The 20088-nt window shown below is 37.6% G+C and overlaps 1 protein-coding gene across 3 annotated transcripts in view; it reads right to left on the bottom strand.

The window, feature by feature from the left end:
• The window catches only part of Map2k4 (mitogen-activated protein kinase kinase 4), a 91994-nt gene that overhangs the window by 50557 nt on the left and 21349 nt on the right, over positions 1 to 20088 (bottom strand). For all 3 annotated transcript variants that reach the window (XM_048367198.1, XM_048367199.1, XM_048367200.1), the window contains one exon: positions 7138 to 7240. In XM_048367198.1, coding sequence (XP_048223155.1) covers positions 7138 to 7240 — 103 coding nt within the window. Of the gene's footprint in view, positions 1 to 7137; positions 7241 to 20088 lie in introns of those variants that run through there.

Below are 20088 nucleotides of genomic sequence, written 5' to 3'. Positions count from 1 at the left end.
AGAATGGAATTCAGGAGCTGGCACTTGATGGATGACAGTGAAATTAACTGATGCCACTGAAGTCAGAGAAAATGGATATGGGTAGTAAAGAGGGGAAGCATCCATCATGACTACTAGAGGTTGTTTTGAATGAATGAGTTTTCTTGCCATGGCTAAGATGAAGACTGTTGGTGTGGAGTATCTGGAGATGTGGAATTCAGAAGGGCAAGGAATTGATTTTAGCTACACTGAGTTTGAGATGCCCATGGAACAGCCCACCGAGATGATGTCAGGTGACATATATGCATATCTCGCTTTGATGTTAGGAAATACACATTGAAGATTAAAATACTGTGAGTTGCTAACTTATCAGTGATAAAACTTGCCTCAAACAATGACAATGTATTTATATAAAAGTGGATCCAAGGCTGAGCCCCAGAGAAATGTAACATTTAGAGACAAGAAAGGGCAAAACAAAGTGATGCTTGAGAGGTAAGGAGAAAGTGAGAGTGTGTGATATTACAGAACTCAGCATTATTTCAGAGCAGGTGGAAAAAGGTTATGGTTCTGTATGCCTGATGCTCTGAGGATACAGCTACAACTACCTTGCTGGTACAATCTGCTGAGAACTCTTGATTTCTTAGCAACCTGGATGGATAGTAGAGGAAGAATTTTAAAGAGATTGGGACCCAGACAGAAAAAAAGATCGTTTTTTTAAGTAGTTGTACAAAGGGGTTTCAGGGAACAAGTCAATTTATGTGTACAATGCATCTTGATCTCATGTTGGATTGGGGCAGCTTTTCTAACTTGGTTTTTGAGACAAGTTCTCAATATGCAACCCAGGAAGGTCTCAAATTCTGATAGTCCTGTCTCCGGCTTTCATATACTTGAGATCAGAGGTGTGTACCACCAGCTCCAATGAGTTACCAGAGTTGTGTAACTAGAAAGCCCTACATTGTGTAGTACATTTCCCCACCCCGATGACCTCTCCACTCTTGATCCGAGTCCACTTTTCCCTCCTCTTTTAATTTTCCTCCATCCCAATTGGTATCCTTTCCACTCTACATGAAGCCAAGTCTTCCCCACCTTGGCAATTCCAAATGCCTGGGATGCCTCCACTTGCAACACTCCCTTTTACTATCTAGCAAAGGTACAATCTAGTTTACAAGCCTCAGTGACTACTTCAATATCTTCGTGATGCAGGAATGGTCTGGGCTCATTTCCTTTGATAGCATGCGTGCTGTTTACAGTTTTACAGGCACATATGACGCACACACACACACACACAATCTACCTCTAAACATCAAGTAGCAATTTCCTATACAACTGGGATAATAGGCATGGTCCACTTTTTACTGGCTGAAATGGAGTCTCACAAACTTTGTGCGAAGGCTACATCTGAATTGTGATATTCCTAATCTCCGCCTTTTGAGTGCCTAGGATTACAGCTGATGCCACTGCACCAGGCCAGGGCTTTTAATTTTCAAACCCACTCAATGAAGAGACTTCTAGGTGTGCATGTGTTTATCCTCCTCTTGCTCTTAAATAATGAAACAATAAGCAGTGGTATGGGTGTGTTTGTGCGCACACACATATACCACTACTGGGGTTTAAACTCCAGGCCTCTCTCTCAGCTTTCTTTCTGGACATAGACTCTACCACTTGAGCCACACCTCCAGCCCTACTTTGTGCTGGTTAACTGGAAATGAGTCTCTTGAGCTTTTTCTGCCCAGGCTGGACTCAAACCTCAATCCTTCAGTTATCAGTATCCTGAGAAGCTAGGGTTACAAGCATGAGCCACTACCTCCAGTGCCTCACTAAAGGCAATGGCTTCTAAATAGAAATACACCATTAAGGAACAGATATAAAGAAGAAAGAATAGCAAAAAGTGAGTTTTCCGAGACTGGGGGAAAAAAAAGATCCAAATACCAAAAAGAAAGTAGTGAGTCACACATCAAGGTTTAGAAATGATAGTCATTTATCATTAGAGTAACACTGTCAATATTTTGAAAAAAAAAAATTCTACTCCAGATTCCAACAGCCAAAAAAGTACTAACCTGATTGCCAGCTGATGGTGGCTCATGACTGTAATCATAGCTACTCCGAAGGTTGAGATCTGAGGATCATGGTTTGAAGCCAGCCTGGCCATGAAATTCTGTGAGCCTCTCATGTACAAATTACCACCAGAAAAGAAGAGTGGAAGTGTGGTTCAAAGTGACAGAGCACTAGCCTTGAGTGAAAGAGCTAAGCAACAGCGCCCAGGCTGAGTTCAAGCCCCATGACCAAAAAAAAGCACAAATCTATTTCAAAGATTAGTTGGATAAAGACATGTTTCCAACATTCCAAGACCCCCAAAACATTTCCTTATTAAGACAGAACTCTTCTCAGGAAGACTTAGAAAGTACACTCCACCAAACCAAGGATTGAAAGCTGGGGAGAAGCTGGACACTGGTGGCTCATACCTGTAAATCCTAGCTACTCAGGAAGCTGAGATTAGAATTACAGCTCCAAGCCAGCCCAGGCAGGAAAGTCCATGAGATTCTTAACTCCAATTAACCACCAGAAAGCCAGGAGTGGATCTATAGCTCAAGTGGTAGAGCACTAGCCTTGAGCACAAACACTCAGGGGCAGTGCCCTGGCCCCAAGTTTAAACCCCATGTCTGGCACATAAAACAAAAAAGGTTGGGGAGGGAGACAGGAAGACAAAGAAAACATGAAATGCCAGAAATGGAATCAAACCAGCTATTCACAAATTGTGAAGAAGTCCTAAAGTGCACCCATTCCAGTTCAGAGCAAAAGTACAGACAGACCTCTAAATATCATTGAACTACAGCTTTCAGAAGTATAATAAAAGCTTTACTAGACTGTACACACAATAGCATTATCTACTGCAGGCAGAAGCTGAAAATAACCCAAGTGTCCATCAACAGTTGAATAGATAAAGAAAATTTTGTATGCATATACAGTAAACTATTATTCACTCTTCAGAGAAGAAGGAGATTCTGACATGGACTGCAACAGGGTAGTCCTTGAAGACATTTCATTCAGTGAGCTTGTAACAAAACAACTGTGTTTCTGATTTCACTTGTATTAGTTGCCTACAGCAACACAAAGGAAGAGAGCAAAAGGAAAGCAGCAGAAATTGTCTTAAAAACAGATACATGAATCATTATACTAAAAGACTTTATTTGATAACCCTAGTTACCCAGAAGGCAGAGATCAAGAGGATCACTGAGTACAGTTGGGCAAAAACATAGCAAGATCTCAATGTCAACCAACAAGCTCAGTATGGTGGTACAAGCCTGTAACAATCAGCTATGTGGGAGGTATAGTTCAAACTCCAGTACCATTTTTCAATGAAAGTAAGATACAATAAAATGGCTCATCTACTACACATAGACATGGGCCCATACCTAGGATAATCCTCATACAGTTACAGAACACCAAAAATTCGGAACTAGTGCCAAAAGCTTCCAATGAGAGGTAGAAGAAGGCAATCTAATCTGTAAGCAATATCTCTGCCACAACTAAACAGATCAAAGCATGGCTCCACAAACTTACACTTAACTCATCAAAATGCCATTCTCCCTTCTCTTCCCCTATACTCCTCAATCTTGCAAAATCCAATTCAAATCTTGCTCCTCGGTGAAATTTCTCACTAAGTACTTTATCTAACCTCTCTTGCTCCTCTGTCTTTCCTTTGACATTCTGTCTGCATTACCTTATGCTCTACTTCTTGAGCTGTCATTTCTTGGCACTTCACTTAAACTGTTGGTTCTCAGAAACTACTGGTGCACTCTTGCATTTTTTAAAAAGCATTCCAAAGGATCCTTCACACAGGAAAAATGGAATGCCCATCTAGATCTGAAAGTGGTTCCTGGACATAACTTTATTCGTTCTTTCCTTTCCTAAAATTTATAAAGATTTGCATTTATAACCCTACTAAAGCTCATGGAAATTTTAGGAGGAAAATATATATAAATAGCAAGAGATATCTTACTTCAGAGCTCCCACAAAAGCAAGTAATGGATTCTAAGTTGCAAAGTACTTCTCTTTTTTATCTAAGTAATTATTTATTGTCAAAGTGATATGCGGAGGGGTTATAGTTTCATACGTAAGGCAGTGGGTACACAGCAACAATGATGTTTTTAGGCTTCTGGTACACAGCACAAAGGAAGAGAACAAAAGGACACCTATGACAGGCCTGGGAAAGTAGAGATATGCTGTCCTTGGAAATACAACAAGAATCATCTATCAATTCCAGTAATGGCCTATTTCTAGCCCAGACCACAGACCTGTGTAACAATAAATCCAAAAAACTCTTAGTTGAATTTTTTTCATATTTCTCAATCCCATGCTTTATGATTTTTTAAACTGTCTTCAAGTAGCTGCCATTAACAAAGCAGTTTAGGAATACAATGCATCTTGATGGATGTCACCCCTTTCACCATCCTCACTCATCCCTCCCTCACGTTTCTTTATTGTGTAGGATAAACATTGAGTTCTTGACTGTATGTCCTAAGACTGGAGAGCTCAGGGAAAATGAGACATGGGAAACAGCAGCCAGGAATTCAAGAGATAAACATTGTGTTAATTCGTAGCTTGAAAAAAGTAAAAAGGCACTATTTTCTTGGTTGTAAATCTTAAACTCCCCCCATAAGCTGCAACATTTAGTAAAAAGAAAAAAGGAGGAGAGAGAGAACAGCTTTCTATCTGACCTTGAGGAGGGAGAGAGCAGCTTTCTATCTGACCTTGTACACTGGCTCATACAGTTTCGTGCTCTGGAACTGAGCATGACTATGAGAGGGAGGCAGAGGCCTATTGGTTTTGGGAGACCTCCTCCCAGGAGCATCACTGGTCCAGTAACATTCCCAAACATCTGTGTACTTGTTAAGAGACAGAATAGATCACTGAGGTGGTTACAAACTTACTATAAAGCACTAGCTAAACAATAAGACTTAAAACCCAATCAACTCAAGTTTTAGAATAAAAAAGGGTTTGTTCGCCCTATTTACTTATTTAAAAGATAAAAATGGATTTTTGTCTATGAATTTTCCATAAATGAAGAGTCTGAACAGAAAAGAACATTTTCAAATATGTAAATGTCATTCCAGTTCTAAATTTAAGTCAGTAGCATTCCCCTGGTTACAACAGCTTTTCAAAGATATTTGAAGCTGGGCACCGGTAGCTCACACCTGTAATTCTCACTACTCAGGAGACAAAGATCTGAGGATCAAGGTTCAAAACCAGCATGGGCAGGAAGGTCCAGGAGACTTTTATCCCCAGTTAAGCACCAAAAAGAAGGAAGCAGAGGTGGCTCAAGTGGTAGAGCACCAGCCTTGACCAAAAATGCTAATTAAGCGCCCCCAGATCCTAAGTACATGCCCCCATATTGGTGCCAAAATACAGTAATAATATTAATTAATAAAGAGAGAGACCTAAGAATTTGGGTGATTCATTACTAAAGGGCTTTTAAAAGAGAGATTTGCTCATCTTGATGATTACTACGTAAACCTTTTCTTAGGCTTCAAACTCATGCTTGGCCAGTAACCATGGTAACAGGAATTCTAGGAAAAAAGAAATGAGGGCTTTTTTTAACAGCATTTTCTTGCTGCTTGAGTTATGCTATGACCAACTAAAAGATATGAGATTTCTTGATAAATACAAATGTTTCCAACAGTATAAAGTCTGGTTTCTGAAGAGAAATAGAATTATGAACACCATTCTATTCTAGAATGATTCTAAACCAGAACCAGTTCTTCTACTCTTAGTTTCTTTACAGATAGGGTCTCAAGGTTTTTCCCAGGGGCTTGCAATCTTCTCAATCTCTTTTTCTGCAGAAGCTGGAGTCCTAGTAAAATAAATTGTTACTACAGTGGTCATTTAATGTTGTTTTCATTCTAAATGTACAGGTCAAAGCAGGAGTGTATATTCAAATGTGTACACCACTCCCTTCTAGTCAAGGCAAGGTTCAAAGATAACCAAGTATTTATAGTCAGGCATTCCTGTCAAAGCATACTGTACCACCTTGTTACGTTTGCAAATAAAATTTATACCGATCTTCAGATGGAAAGAAAATGAGAATAAAAGAGTCTCTGAGAAAACTAAGTCCATTTCAAGCCTAGTAAGGTTTACATCCAAATTGTTGAAAAATTATTTATAACACAATGTATTCTGTGATAGTTTTTGTTTTCTTTCACAGACATATCCACAATTAATGATTGAATTCAGCCTCTAGGAAAGTGCTTTATCATTCAAACCATACGGAGTGCTGCTTTTACTTTCTTTACAGATAAGGTCTCATGGTTTTGTCCAGGGACTAGCATTGGACCACAATCTACCTACCTCTTTGTCTGCAATAACTGGGATTACTAATGTGTACCACTGTGCCTGGCTCTGCACAGCTCATTAATACAGACTGTCCACTGCTTGCTTTATAGTCCAAATACCCAGGATTAGAGAAAAAGTCTTTCCATGGATCTGAGCATAAATGTAATGAAGGCCTTCCTCTTCATAACAGGTTTAGGGGAAGGAGCAATTATTTTCCAATATATCACTTCACTTAAATTGAAGTTTATGTAAAATATTATCCTGTAAACTCACAGACATATTTCTAACAATATTTCCAGTGGGATGCTACAATATAATTTCTATCCTTTAATTAATAAACATTCATTACCCAAATAACCAAAGGTCACTGACACCTGTAACAATGACAGGGGCACAACTTTCAATTTCCTATGACCTGGAAAATCCTACAGAAACTGAACTTCCTCAGAATGGAATCTACCTTGTCAACAAGTAAGTGATGAGGATTTGTAGAGGGAGGACTTTTAATCTGCTAAATACAACCTGCCATTTAACTGGCAGTCTGGGAGGAGGAAGATAAGCAGTATTCGCAGGAAATTTAGTAAGAGGTATTAAAATCATACAAATGCATCTGTCTCTTTGGCTCTTTGTTCCACAAGGAAACTTTTAAAAAGGAAAACTGTACTTACCAATTCAAGAATGGAAAACCAATAATTTTCTAATTAAGTCCCAATGATAATATTTCTAAATCCTAAGAAAATAGAAATAACAAACCCTGGGCTTAAAAACATAAAACACAATTGTGTTTATGTGAGTTGGGCCTTTGATTTTATCACAGAGAATACTCACATATGTGGATTTTGGACTCCTGTCGTGTTGGGATTCAGAGTAAACCTGGCTGTAGACTTGACTGGCGGATTTGCAAAATTCAACTTCAGTGCTTTGCGTTTACCTGGGAAATAACAAATAAAAAGTAAAAGTTTCAGGTACCATAAAACAGGTCTTATGAGGACATAAGAAATTTGAACAGAAAGGCAGAAAAGCCTGTTTTCACAAACAGTTGCTATTGGACAACTTTTTGAAAGGTAAAAATGAGCTACTCAGAATTGCCAAAAAAACAGATGAAAATGCGCTGTAGTTATTACTAATCCCAAACCCTCTACTATAGAACAGTCCAAGCCATAAAGATACTCAGAACCTCTATTTACATTGTCCTTGGCTGTGATACATTTGCAAAGGAAATATCAGCCATTCCAAGAATCCTTTATCTCAGCAGATAATTGCAAAAGAAAAAAAAAGCTTAAATATCACCACTTGTTCAGCATTATAATTTAATGCTTATAGTTTAATAAAAATAATTTTCCCTCAAGATCAATATTACTTCACAACTGAAAGATCTTAAATATTCCCAAACTATAATGGTCTAAAAACATCATGGTACAGTCTATTCTATGCTAATATAATAAGAACTCAACATAATTATTTTCTTAAGGAAGTTTCATTGGGGTGAGAGGCAGCAATCTTTTTTTAAACACATGAATGAAACATGTCTGCTACACAGAAAACAGGAATTTCAAGGAAGAAAAAACAAAAATATTCTTTAAAATAAAACTTTGGAAACACATGCCCACATAATATATGATTTATAAAATAAAATTTTTATTAACAAGGTGTTGTACATAGGTGTTACCATTTCATAATTTTTAAGTATATACTTATCAATCCACTTACCAACCTCAAGATCACTCCTTTCTGTTGATACCTTCTTTCCCTTATAAGTAGATAAGATGTATTTTGTTCTCTACAATTTAAGTCAGTTCCAAACACTGTTTTTGTTTTTGCTTGCAGTGTTTGGGGCTAGAACCCAAGACCTGTGAATGCTGAGCAGATTCCTTTATTTATTTATTTGTGTGTGTGTGTGTGTGTGTGTGTGTGTGTGTGTGTGTGTGTGTGTATGCCAGTTGTAGGGCTTGAACACAGAATGCAGGGCCTGTTCCTGAGCTTCTTTGGCTCAAAGCTAATAATATCCGACCACTGTAGCCTAAGGACCACTTCTAGCTTTTTCAGTAGTTTATTGGAAATAAGGCTCACAGACTTTCCTGTACGGGCTTAGATTTGAACCACAAGCCTCATATCTCAGCCTCCTGAATAGCTAAGATTACAGGCATAAGCCACAGGCCCCCAACTTTAAGCAGGCGCTCTTTCTCTGAGCCATATCTCTAGGCCCAAAATACCAGTTTTACTAACTTTCCTCATTCATTACTTTTCTTTCTGTATTGATACAGAACACAGAACCATTTCTTTGGAATTTACACGGACATATTCTAACAGAATGACACTAAGTATGTGCAGCAAATCTTGGTTTATGTTCACATTAAAGATATTTTGCCTGAATTCACTTGTAAAAGAGTTTACTACACATGTATCTACCCATTTTTAAGAAATCTTTAAATCCAAACTTTTTCTGGCCCTAATGGATTCAGAAGATTTATCAAAGGGCTTAAAATGTAGACCTGAGATTTGCAAGTTGGAGTAAGAGACTACAGTAAGAGAACACTGAGTTCTGGGACTATCAGGAATAAGCCATGCTACAGCACAATGGGAATTCCAGCAACACCTAACACAGACATTTATATATATGGTGAAAATGAGGGAAGCGATAACACTGCTCAAAAAGAAATGCACTCATGAACTTACCTATGTAACTGTAACCCCTCTGTATAAAATGTTTTTTTAATTATTTTAAAAGACAAAAAATAGATAAATAAAAATACAATACAGAAATAGGTGCTCATGGCTCATATCTGTAATCCTAGTTACTCAGAAGGCTGAGATCTGAGGACTGTGGTTGGTTCAAAGACAGCCCAGACAGAAAAGTCCAAGAGACCCCTATCTCCAAATAACCACTTTTTAGTGATTGGCCAGAAGTAGAGCTGTGGCTCAAGTGATAGAGCACTAGACTTGAGAGAAAAGTCTCAAGAAACAGCAACAGCGCCCAGGCCTTAAGTTCAAACCCCAAGACTAACACACACACACAAGCACACACACACACGCACATATATAATACTCATATATATATATACACACATATATAATACCCAAAGGCAGAGGATTGCTCTCAGACCCTGAACATTAATGAAACTTACTGTACTAGATTTTAAATTGCTTAAGACTCCCGAGTCCTTCTACTTTCTCCCTCTTTCAATTGGAATGTCTGTTGCCCAATGCCTGTGCCACCACTATATTTTGGAAGCAAGGAGGTCTTCCAGTTTCTAGGTCCATAAATGGAGGATGAGTACTATGCACAAGGCATCAAATACTGAGTCTCAACCTTATCTGACTAGGAGAAGACATGGGAACTGATAATCTTTAGGTGGGGTTAGATCTGACTTGATGATAAAATGAGGTAATACTCTGAAACAGGCATAGCAGTACAAAAACTATATAAATAAAAATAAAGTGCAGAGATGGGTGCCCATGGCTCATATCCATAGTCCTAGTTACTCAGGAGGCTGAGATCTGAGGATCACAGTTCAAAGACAGCCTGGGCAGGAAAGTCCATGAGTCTCCTAGCTCACATTAACCACCAAAAGGCTGGAAGTGGAGCTGTGGTAGAACACTAGCTTTGAGCTCAAGTGCTCAGGAACAGGGACAGGCCCTGAGTTTAAACCTCAGGACTGGCACAAAAAATTAATTAATTAAATTAATGTTTTTTAAAAACTGGAGGCTTTAAAGGCTACTTACTCCATAAGAACAAGCACAGAATGATTTAATATGAACAGAATGACCTAACTAGCATAAATTAGACTTAAATACACTCTATGTTTAAGAAACAACATCTGTGACTTCCTTGAAAACAACTATATATTATAGTCATTTACTAACAAGATATACTCAATTATTATAAAAGTTCCAAGTCTAAGAATGAATGAGGGGCTGGGGATATAGCCTAGCGGCAAGAGTGCCTGCCTCGGATACACGAGGCCCTAGGTTCGATTCCCCAGCACCACATATACAGAAAACGGCCAGAAGCGGCGCTGTGGCTCAAGTGGCAGAGTGCTAGCCTTGAGCGGGAAGAAGCCAGGGACAGTGCTCAGGCCCTGAGTCCAAGGCCCAGGACTGGCACAAAAAAAAAAAAAAAAAAAAAAAAGAATGAATGAGAGAGAGAACTTCTTTTTTTTTTTTGGCCAGTCCTGGGGCTTGAACTCAGAGCCTGGGCACTGTCTCCAAACTTCTTTTGCTCAAAGCTAACACTCTACCACTGAGCCACAGAGCCACTTCAGGCTTTTTCTGTGTATGTGGTACTGAGGTATCAAACCCATGGCTTCATGCATGCTAGGCAAACACTCTACCAGCAAGCCACATTCCAGCCTGAGAACCTAAAATTCTTGCTGAAGTGTTTGGGATTAGACTAAGTTACATTTCTCATGTGTGTACCCCAACTTTCCAAATGATGGTCAGTTTAAGATGAAATCATAATGTGGTCTGAGAAAAAAAAAATTCCATACTTATTTCCACAGTGGTTGAACTAATTATATTCCCACCAGCAGTGGTCAAGGGTTCTTCCTCCTCCATCCTATCAGAATTTGTTGTTTCTTTCCTTGATGGTAGGGTAGAGGTGAAACGGAATTTCAGTGTTGCTTCTTATTAGCATTTCCTTTATAGCTAAGGATGCTGAGCATACAGTCGTGTATTTATTGGCCATTTGTTCTTCTTTTGAACTTCATTTTTCCACTTGCTAATTGGATTATTTGTTCTTTCAAGTGTTTAATTTTTTGATATGTTTTGTATACTCTGAAAATTAAGTCTCTAGTGAGATGAATAGCTGGAAAAGATTTTCTCACATTCTGTAAGCTGACTCTTTGTTCTGGTAATTATTTCCTTTGCTGTGCAGCTTTTTAGTTTAATGCACTCTCATTTCCTATTTCTTGCTCTTATCTCCTGAACTATTTGGTGTCCTGTTCAGAAAGTCATTATGTGCCTATATCTTCAAGTGTTTTGCCTATGTTTTGCTATAGTAATTTTAAAGTTTCAGGTCTTGTTTTAAGATGGTTTGAAATGATTTTTGAACAAGGTGAGAGGTAGGAATCTACTTCCAATCTTATCCATGCGAATATTCATTTTCCACAACCCATTTGTTGAAGAGACTGTCTTCCAACATCTAATTTTGGCACCTGTGTTGGCAATCAGATGGTTGTAATAGTACCTTTTTTTTTTTCCTCTGTTTTCTAATCTAGTTCAATAAGTCAGTATCATGTTGGTATATTTTACTGTGGCTCTGTAGTATAAATTGAGGACGGGTATTTTGATATGTTGTTTTATTCAAGATTGTTTTTCTATTTCAGGTCTTTTATGCTTCGGTATGAACTTGAGGATTTTTATATTTCTATAAAGAATAAAACTGAAATTCTGATAGGGATTGCGCTGAATCTGTAGATCTCATTCAGTAGTGTAATCATATAGGTAACATTAATTCTCCCAATCCATGAACACAATTCATCCTATAGATCCTTCTTCAGGTCATTCTTCAGTGCTTCACACTTAAAATTGTAGAGGTCGTTAACCCCATTATGCCAAGGTATTTTATTCTAGTTTTGAAGTCTATTATAAATGGATTATCTTCCAGCCAGTCTATCTCAGCTAATCTATCCTTACTATATAGAAAAGCTACTGGTTTTTTGCTGTTTAACTCTGAGGCTGGAACTTGAACTCTGTACTGAAGCTTTTGCTTACTGGCTAGTTCTCTACCAACTGACTGGTGCCTCCATCCCTACTATTGACTTTTGAATGTTGAGTAAGTATCCTGTTACTTTGCTATAATGTTTTAGGGTCTAAATTTTTTTGGTGTAGTCATTAAAGTCTCTAAAATATAGGATCTTATCATCTGCAAATAGAGATGTTAGCTACCCCTTTTCCTGTTTGTATTTCTTGTGCATTATAATTCTGGCTAAAAAATATTCAAGCATTATATTTAATAAAAATCATTTCTGATTTTAAAGGAAATAGTTTCAGGTTTTTTTTAGTATAATTATCTGTTTGTCATATATAGCTATTATCACATTGAAGTATATTCTTTACATCCTTAGTTTCCTGGGGACATTTGTTGTAAAAGTATGTCAAATATTCTCAAAAGCTTTTTCTGCACCTATTATGATGACTATGCAATTTTTTTCTACTGTTGATTTTATGTTCTGTATTAAATGTATTGATTTATAAATGATAAACCATCATTACTTAACTAGAATTAAGCCAACTTGACCATGGTATGTGGTGAGTTGTTTGGATATCAAGAACTTTTGTATTTATGTTCATCAAAGAAATTATAGAAAAAAATATATGCTGCGCTTTTAATCCATTTTGCTTTCACATAAATACTGGCTTCATGGAATGAGTTTAGTGGCATTCCATCACTTTCTATTTTATAGAACAGGTTGAGGAACACTGAGTTTTACTTAAAGTTCTATGCTGGGTGTTGGTGGCTCTTATCTATAATCCTACCTACTGAGAAGGCTGGATCTGGAGGATCACAGTTTCATACCAAAGTAGGCAGAAAAGTAAAAGAGACTTCATCTTCAAATTAAGCAGCAAAAAGCTAGAAGCATGGCTCAAATGGAGAGCATACATCAAGTGAGAAAGCTGAGCAAGTACAAACAAGGTCCTGAGTTCAAACTTGAGTACCAGCAGAAATGAATAAAATTAAGTTCTGGTAGAATCTGGCAGTGAATCAATCTGATTTCTTGTTGGGAGATGATTATGCTTCAATCTCCTTGCTTATTATAGACATGTGTATATTACTTGCATCCTCTTACTGCAATTTCAGTAGGCCATAAATGTCTAGAAATTTATCTCTTCTAGATTTTCCAGTTAACTGGAATATACCTTTTCAAAATATTCCCTAATTAGTATTTGCTGAAATATTCTTTTCATCTTAAAATTCACTAATTTGAGTCTTCTCTTTCTTTTGGATAGTTTGGCTAAGGGCTTGTCAAACAGTTTATCTTTTCAAAGAACCTACTCTTCTGTTTCGTTGACTCTTTGTATCATTCTCTTAGTTCCATTAACTTGTGCCCCATCTTTGTTATTTCTTCTCATCTGGTCTTGCTAAGAGGTTGGGGTGCACAAGGTAACAAACAGTACAAGAAATGTATTCAATGCCTAACGTATGAAACTGTAACCTCTCTGTACATCAGTTTGATAATAAAAATTTAAAAAAAAAAAACGATTTCCAATTTGAGTTGTGGTGTACTGGTACTGAAACGTGAACTCAGTTCCTTCCTTGGCTTTCTGGCTCACTGCTGGCACTTTACCACTTGAGCCACACTTCTATTTATGGCTTCATACTGGGTGAGAAATAGAGACTTGTGTATTTGTCTGTCTGGGGTGGCTTCAAACCCTGATCTTCAGATCTCAGCTTACTGCATAGCTAGGATGATAGGTGAAGCCACCAGCATCTGGCTAAGATTTCTGACAAGTTTTCAGCATCCTAAGTTACTGTGCTTAACAACCTAACTGCTGGTAAAATATGGCTTTATTAGAAGATATCTTTAGTATGTCTTCTCTGTGTGTAAATAGGGTCTCTTTTTTTACATAATATTCCTATTACAAAATAATATCAAATGTGGTATTTTACTTATATATACATATTAAAAGCATTATAGTTCAAAGGCATATCCACATATGTAATACTTTTGGCATAGAAGAGTCTCATAAACATGAGGCAGGTTCTCTACCATTAAGTCACATTTTGAGCCCCAATTCTGACTATTGGATGTATAGCTGGTTATATACATAGCTATATGTATAGCTATAACCTGTACTACTACCACTGTTTTTGTTGTATCCTAATGGTTATGGTAAGCTATGTTTTCATTTCATGAGTTCGATGATTTTTAAATTTTCTACCTGATTTCTTCACTGATCCACTAATCAACATTTATGTTGTTCAATGTCCACATTTATGTGATTACCATAATTCCTTTTACTGTTAATTTCTAGTAGTATTTGACATATTAAAATCAAGGAAATCATCTTAATGTTTTTATATCGGTTAAGAATTGCTTTATGCTGTACAATTTATAGGTATAGGCAGGAACTTCTTGAATAGAGTCTCAGGGGCACAAAAGACAGGAGAGAGACTCGACAAGTGAGACTACATTAAAATAAAAAGTTTATGCACAGCTAAGGACATACTTACTAAACTAGAAAGACAGCCAAATAATTGGGAAAAGAGCTTTACCAGCAATATATCAAAGGCATAATATCCAACATATACAAGGATCTCAAGAAACTAACTCCTCCCAAACTTAATACACCAGTTACTAAATGGGCAAGGGAGCTAAGAAGAGACTTTACAGAAGAGGTAAGAATGACAAAGAAACACATGAGGATATGCTCATCGTGCCTGGCCATAAAGGAAACGAAAACCAAAACAACTCTGAGATTCTATCTCACCCCAGTTAGATTGGCTAACATTTTGAATTCAAACAACAATTCTGGTGAGGACGTAAACTAATACAACCACTCTGAAAAGCAGTCTGGAAGGCTCCTAAACAAACTGAACATAGACCTCTATCACCCAGCCACACCACTCCTTGGCATCTACCCTGAGCATCTTGAGCCAGGATATGATAAGGACACCTGAACATCCATGTTCACTGCCACACTATTCACAATAGCCAAGATACGGAAACAGCCCAGCTGCCTGACAATAGACACGTGGATCAAAAAAATCTGGTACAATGGAATTTTACACAACCATTAGAAAGAATAAAATAATTATCATCTGCAGAGAAATGGATGTAACTAGAATACATCATGTCAAGTAAGTAATACAAGCTCAGAGAGACAAACAGCACATGTTCTCCCTGGTATGCAGAAGTTAGATCTAAAACTTACTGGGCTATGACAAATTACATAGGATTCTAGATACTCACATACAGTGAGACCAAAAGTCTTAGGAGAGAATCACAAAGGCATAATGCCTAAGCATCTCTTCATATTTACAAAAAATTATACACATACTAAAACAAACCCAAAGATATGGAAACAAAACCTTTTTTTCTTTTCTGATAATTCTGTATTCTTCACTTTATATACAGTGTATTCATGTGCATATCCATGGGAGGGTGGGAGGGAAAGCACAGAATCAGAGGAAAAAGGGTCAAAAGGGCAGCAGTGGAGCGTGTTGGACACTGATGAAAGTGAACTATGCAACTCCCATGTGGAGCTAGGAGAGAGAGAATGGGGTAGAATAAGAACACATGATACTATGTGAAAGGTAATATACTTATGACCCGACTCATGTAAATGTATATTACCTGTAAAATAACAATAAAGTAATTTTTTAAAAAGAATTGCTTTATGATCTAAAATGTGACCTGTTTTGGAGAAAGTTCTACAGACTGCTGAGAATGTCTATTCTGTAGCTCCTGGATGGATAACTATAGGCCCACCATATTATCCATCTGATATATGGTACAGCTTAACTCTGAAGAATCTCTGTTATTTTCATCAAGTTCTCCTTACCAATGACAGTGAATATTCCCAAGTCACCTACTGTCATTCTATCTGGTCCTATTTGCACCTTTATGTCCAGTGGCATTTGTTTTATAGCATGGGGTACACCAAAGTTCTATGCATATAAATTTTAATAGATATATGCTCCTAATTCATTCTTCCCTCTACTAATCTGTGTTGTCCTTCTTTAGCATGGCTAACTTTGGCTCCTATTTGCTAACAAGAATCTTGGCATCCTTTCACTCTCAGTTATGTGTCTGTCTGGTAGATGAATTTGTTACGTATAATAAATAGTTGTTCTTTGTTTTTATTTTTCAATTTTTTTTGGTTGGTCATGGGACTTGAACTCTGGGCCTGGACACTGTCCCTGAGCAGTTCAAGGCTAGCACCCTACCACTTTAAGTCACAGCACTACTTCTGGGTTTTTGGTGGTCTCATGGATTTTCCTGACTGGGCTGGCTTTGGACTGCCATGATCCTCAGATCTCAGGCTCCTGGTGTGAGCGACTAGTGCCCAGCAAATCTTTGTTTTTAATTCAAAGAGCCAATTTGCAACATTTTACTGAAGAGTTAAAAATCAGTATCAATCAATTCCTATAATTTTATGGGGGGGGTTCCAGGTTGATTTGAATTCTACTAGTTTTTCTTCTTTCTTGTTCTTCTTAGGAGTGTAGACCCTTTACTGAATTGAGCATGTTCCATTCTTTTCTTTATTAAAATTTCTCTCCTGAAATTTTCCCCTTCCATTCATCTTTATGATGTCTTTCCATCTCATTTATGTGAAATGTTCTTTTAAATACTTTCTTTTTTTTTCAAATTTTTATTATCAAACTGATGTACAGAGAGGTTACAGTTTCATACATTAGGCATTGGATACATTTCTTGTACTGTTTGTTACCTTGTCCCTCATACTCCCCTCCCTCCTCTCCCTTTCCCTTTCCCCCCCTGAGGTGTTCAGTTAAATACTTTCTGTAATGCTGGCTTAGTGGTCAGGAATTGCTTTAAACTGCTTTTTTTTTTTTTTTGTCTTTTCTTTTTTGGTACTGGGGATCGAACCCAGGGCGTTGCACTTGCTAGGTAAGCGCTTTGCCACCGAGCTACATCCCAGCCCAGGAATTGCTTTAACTTAGGCTTGTTTTGCTAGGTTTTGAATTCTCCATCATTTTTAAATGATAACTTTGCTGGATATAGCAATCTTGGGGGACTGTTGTTTTCTTTTGGAGCTTAAAGTTTATCATTCCATACTTTTCTAGCTTTTACTATTTATGCTAAGAGGTCTAGGAATAATTCTGATTGGTTTACTTTCATAATTTTTTTCTCTTGCAGTTTTAACTATCCTTCCTTTTATTATCTAGTCTTGGCATGTTAACTATAATGTGACTTGCAGAGGTACTTTTCTAGTCATGTATACTTGGAGCTCTAAATGCCTCCACTTAAATGTGCATATTGTACCTTAGATTTATGAAATTTTCTCCTTTAATTTCAAATAATTAGTTTTCTACTCTCTCTTAATTTCTTGTTCTACTCTATGGTTTAAATGGCTTCTTAATTATGTACTAGAATACAGACAGAGAGACAGACACAGACACAGACAGACAGACACACACACACACACACACACACACACACACTAGCACTACTGTGGTTCTAACTCTGGGTCTTGTGCTTACTAGGAAATTTTACCAATGAAGTATATATTGTAGTACCCTAGAAATCTTGAAGAGAATTTAATTTTAATGTTTTTTCCTTATTACTGAGTGTAATATTCCCTTGAACTTGTTCTCAATCCCTAGTAGGCTTTATTCTAATTGATCCAGTCTACTAGTGATTTTCTACTACATATTTTTAATTGATTTATTGTACAGAGGGGTTACAGTCTTATATGTTAGGCAGTGTTAGGCAGTGAGTACATGTCTTATCCAACTTGTTACCTCCTTCCCCATTTTCCTCCCACCTTCCCCCATCCCCCCCCAACCTGTTGAACAATTGGTTTACAGCATATAGTTTTGTAAGTATTGTTGCTGCACTGGTTCGCCTTTTACCCTTTGTCTCTGAATTTTGAGGTTCCCCTTCCTTTCCCTACTTCCAATATCTACTATAAATTTTTAATTAGATTCTCTGGGCTTTATTTATTTATTGCTTGTTGGTTTCTTTTGCTTCCAGAATTTCAATTTCCTTGCTGGATTTCTAAATCATGTTTCACAGATCTTAAATTGACTTCCTTATTTCATGTTTCTGTCTAAATCTTTTCTGATGTCACAGTGCCACTTCTGGCTCTTTCTGAGGAGTTTATTGGAGATAAGAGTCTAATGGACTTTTCTGCCCTGCTGGCTTCAAACCACAATCCTCAGATCTCAGCTTCCTGAGTAGGTAGGATTACAGATGTGAGCCACCAGTGCTTGGTGATTTTTATTTTCTTTATTTTTGAGGCATTTCAGCCATTTTAATCTCTCTGGACAGGATTGCTAAACTGTTATGGACTTTTGGAGAAGTCACATTGCCTTTTTTATACTATTTGTGTTTCTATATTGAAATCAGAACATCTGATGTATGTTGGATTCTCTTCCACTGTCACACAGAAATGAGAAAATAGTAACATCGCAAATTAGTTATTTAAATATAGCTAAAAATGTAAACATTAATCCAAATGAGTTTAAAAAGAAAAGGATTTACTTAGAGAATAAACTAGTAGTTTAAACTTTTCAAACATATTGGCGTTACTAATTAACAAAAAAGAAGGGAGCTAGGAAAAAGAAAACATAAGTAGCGAGATATAGAGGGGAAAAGTGTACATTGTGAAGGTGCTAGGAATAATAGCAAGAAAGCCAGGAGCCAGTGGCTCAAGCTTATAATCCTAGCCACTCAGAAGGCTGACATCTGGGGACTAAGATTTGAGGCTAGCTTGGGCAAAAGGGTTCACAAGACAACACCTACAATTAGCTGGCAAAAGGCTGAGCTGGAGGTATGGCTCACGTAGTAGAGCACCAGCTGAACTATATCCCGAGTTGAAACCTTCATAGGAAGAAAGGAAGAAAGGGAGGGAAGGAAACATTAAAATATACACAATACACAACAGAAGAAAGTAAAGCACCAGAACTGCAACAAAGAAAAAACAAAGCAAGAACAATCACTAATTCTTTCTTATTAATAAAGGTAGATTCCACTTCCAAAACACAGAAAAAATATTTCCTTGCTATTGTTTGACTGATAGTCTGTCTGTGGAGAATGTTTTAAGTCTAAACAAGTTTGGCCAGCAGTGGTTCTCTAATGTGGAAATTTGGCTCAGTGACAGATTATCAACCTGGCATTTTCAAGGTGCTAACTTTGACACCCCCCACCCCCTGCAAGCCTGCAAGCATAAGTAGTAAACAGAAAGTATCATTTCCATGTTGGGCTTGGTTTTCTTCTTGACTCCAGGTCACTGGGGACTCTACCCTTCAGTTTGTTTCAGTGTCACTGCTTTAGGCAACTCAGGGTTTAAGCCTTAATCTGCTGTACCTGCCATGTCGCTCAGAGACATGCTGACTCATAGCCTGCTTTTCACTCAACTGGGTATAACTCCCAGCTCTCTGAACCAACTTTCAACTCACCCCATTTGACTCACAAAGGTGACTGGTGATGCAAATAGTGAGCCCACATTGGCAGTTGCTGCCAGTGCACGGCCTTGGCTTGCAAAGTATACCTTCCCCCCAAGTACTGCTGGGTGGGATCTCAGTCCTGGTCTTTGATAGTTTCAAAGGTCTACAACATGGGTTCTTGGTGTGTCATCTGCCTAATCTACTGGAGAAAGAATTTGGGGGGGATGGAGATATAAGACAAAAGTTCTTCTACTCGCCACAGCTGAGGCAATTCTATTTATATAGCTTTAGATCTCCAACCAGGTATCTTTCATCACAAAGACTACAAACAAATATGCTATTACTCTGGGGTTTTTTCCCCCAAATGCCTGAAATAAGCTTCCCTGGGAGAAAGGAAATAAACTGTACTCTAAATAAACTGAGACAGACTTTTAGATGCCAAAAAAAGAGATTAAAATGTTAATTCAGAAGTCTTTAAAATAATCTTCAAAAAAAAGATTATAATTTTTTGACAATACCCCTAGGGAAGGATTGTCACTTAGTCAGCTTCAAACCAGTCAACAGAGATAAACAAAGCATTCTCTTGGCTACAAGAGAGAAATCAGGCATGAACAAGCATCTTACTAATTATTGATATGAACAAGGTTTCTTAGGCAAAAGGATTCCCCTAAAGCCTAGTATCAGACCTAATAGAGAAAACATTTATT

The sequence above is a fragment of the Perognathus longimembris genome, chromosome 17 (assembly GCF_023159225.1).
Source record: "Perognathus longimembris pacificus isolate PPM17 chromosome 17, ASM2315922v1, whole genome shotgun sequence".
In the NCBI taxonomy this organism is placed as follows: domain Eukaryota; kingdom Metazoa; phylum Chordata; class Mammalia; order Rodentia; family Heteromyidae; genus Perognathus; species Perognathus longimembris.
Note: the sequence above shows the minus strand (reverse complement) of the source record. Positions and strands in the feature narration are given on the sequence as shown.